Source organism: Pundamilia nyererei, unplaced genomic scaffold (assembly GCF_000239375.1).
Source record: "Pundamilia nyererei isolate P.nyererei 1_Seehausen unplaced genomic scaffold, PunNye1.0 scaffold00050, whole genome shotgun sequence".
NCBI classification, from domain to species: domain Eukaryota; kingdom Metazoa; phylum Chordata; class Actinopteri; order Cichliformes; family Cichlidae; genus Pundamilia; species Pundamilia nyererei.
Window position 1 is genome coordinate 959,727 of NW_005187451.1, and position 2,446 is coordinate 962,172.

At 42.9% G+C, this 2,446-nt stretch overlaps 1 protein-coding gene across 6 annotated transcripts in view; it reads right to left on the reverse strand.

Moving 5' to 3' along the window:
• Nucleotides 1-2,446, reverse strand: part of sgip1a (SH3GL interacting endocytic adaptor 1a) — a 77,480-nt gene that overhangs the window by 26,798 nt on the left and 48,236 nt on the right. For 5 of the 6 annotated variants that reach the window (XM_013910875.1, XM_013910874.1, XM_013910878.1 and 2 more), the window contains 3 exons: nt 1,890-1,946; nt 1,552-1,615; nt 864-1,039 (listed from right to left, as the gene is read on the reverse strand). In XM_013910875.1, the coding sequence (XP_013766329.1) occupies nt 864-1,039; nt 1,552-1,615; nt 1,890-1,946 (297 nt within the window). The remainder of the gene's footprint in view (nt 1-863; nt 1,040-1,551; nt 1,616-1,889; nt 1,947-2,446) is intronic. The other variant, XM_013910876.1, reaches the window with a different exon arrangement.

Genomic DNA, 2,446 nt, shown 5'->3' on the forward strand with positions numbered 1-2,446 from the left:
AAATAATAGTCCTTTGAAAATGATCAAAAACTGAGAAAGGGTAAGAAATGTAGGTGTGCAACCTTCCAAAAACACAGGCCTCCTCATGCATTAGCTCTTCATACACGTTCACACAGACGTGACCAGCGTGAAAAATCATTCACACGTGATCAGGTTAACAGTCAGTGGGTGAGCACACTGAAGTTGGACTCAATTATTAAGGCCCAGAGGCTCAAATGACCACAGCAGACTGACACACAGGTGCCCACTTTCCTACCTGAATAATTCAAGATAGATACTTAAGCCAGCTCTCCTCACTGGAAAACACTCAAGTTATGGGTCCCAGCTAGAGAGGCAGGGATGTCGCTAATTATGGGCTGTCTGAAGAGGACGCTGGTTAGAATTTGGACTCGTCAACTGAGCTGCATCGCTTCAAATAAGAGCTTCACACCCTGCTATTTTGCAGCGGTGCTTAGATGGTTTCTGTTGCGGTAGGACATCTGCCTCGAGTTACTCAAACACTGAAGTCAGCGACTATGACCAAGTCTGACCAAGACTATATCGCCAACACTTGAAATCAATTATATGAAATTAGAGGTCTTTTATCAATCATAACAGAGGAATGAATTGTGATTTCAGTCCTCCTCATGGTGTCCTTATGTCCCTTCTGAGCAATACTGGTTAAAGCAGCTTTATATTGTAGAGAAACAGTAGCAGCTCAACATATAGTACCACACACAGTAGAAAAGATGATACGTGAGCAACGGCTACATTTATGCACAGTTAAAACCACAAAAAAGAAGAGCAACAGAAATGATGCATGCATGCATGCACGGCTAACTTAAAGCTAGCAGAGACGGACCAGGGAAACCAGATCTACTCACCATGGGAGATGGGGACAGAGCTATGTTGCCTATGGAGGCTTTGAGCTCATCGACTGAGGGTGCCTCCACAACACGATCAGGCGGCAGAGGCTTGATCTTGATCTTGAATTTTTTCCTGTGGTCCTCTTCTTCCTCGGACTCGTCGGAGGAGAAGAAGTGAGACTTTTTGGGGGCAAGTGAAGGAAAAATGTCAAGGAAAACAAACGTTTACATTTCATCTTAAGGTTGATGAGAAACCCGGGAACCACATTCCTCAGTGAAACTTTGCGTGTCGGTACTTAAATCGTTTCTTCTTTACAAAAGTCTGTTTTCTGTGACATCGTCCTGTTTAAGACACATTCACAGACACTTAGAAATGTTCTTTTCTGACCCACTTTATAAATTTGTTTTTAATTACTTTTTTATTAGCCACATAATAAAAATGAAGACTTTTCTGTATCTTAAATCTGGGGCCTAAACACCTTTTTAAAGAACTTGAGCCATTTTATTATCTGTATGCCATTTCTCCGTAAAACACTAATCATATTGATCTGTTCTGTGAGCCACGTCACGTTTGTCTTCCATCACATGCACGACAAAAACTGACCCAACAGTGTGCAGCAAATGCAACACAAACAATGAAGCAATCCAGTTCTTGCCAAGTAACGTGACAGAAACTGCCACGTATTAAAAACTGTGCTGAGGATATCTTCCTCTTCTAATTCATCTTCAGGTCTGATACTGTAGCCTTCATCATCCACCTCAGGAGAGTTCTGAAAGACACAATGAGTCTGAATGATAGTGACAAACAGCAGCTGTTCCTGCATAGTAAAAAACTCCACACAGACAACCCACACCCACCGTGTAAGCTACACACGTAAACCCGCTGACCTGACGGGACCATCTACAAACAATTAACATATCTGTGAAGCTGTTGATCTGTTTTATAAAACCACAGATCAACACAGAAGAGTCACGACATGAAAGTGAAACCAACAAACAGTCTTGAAAGTCAGCTTGGACCTACAAAGCAGCGTTTTTACTTACGTATCTGTCCCAGTCGATATCTCCATAGAAGCCATTCGGGGCCCCGTTCGTCTTCTTCTGAGAGCGAGAAGACAGAAACAGTTTGACTAAAATCTCACCTAACAAAACACGATACAACATACCTGCAACTGCATTACACACCTACACAGAGGAACTACGTCTCAGCTAATCTCACCCAAACACCTTGAACTCCAGATTTAAGTCACAAAGCTTTTACTCTGAGGCTACTCTGTTACGTTAGCGGCTCTTCAAGTCATCAAATTGGCTGTTTTTGGGGTTTTTTTTAATGTTAGTTGATGGAGCTGAACATGACTTGGTGTTGTTCCCCTAACGCCCCCCCACACCCCCACAAAGCTTCCTCAGAGAGCGCGCTAAAGAACAGATAGCTGAAACAGCTGCACTTGCATCAGGCTGATGAGTTAAAGAACATACTGCGACGTCTATGACCAGTCTAAGCTCTACACACTACACTTCTCTAGAGTGTGGTCTAGTCTAAAAAGCTGAGCTCAGTACCGATTCAACCTCTCGAGGTTCCTGTCAGGTGAAAAGAACAGAAA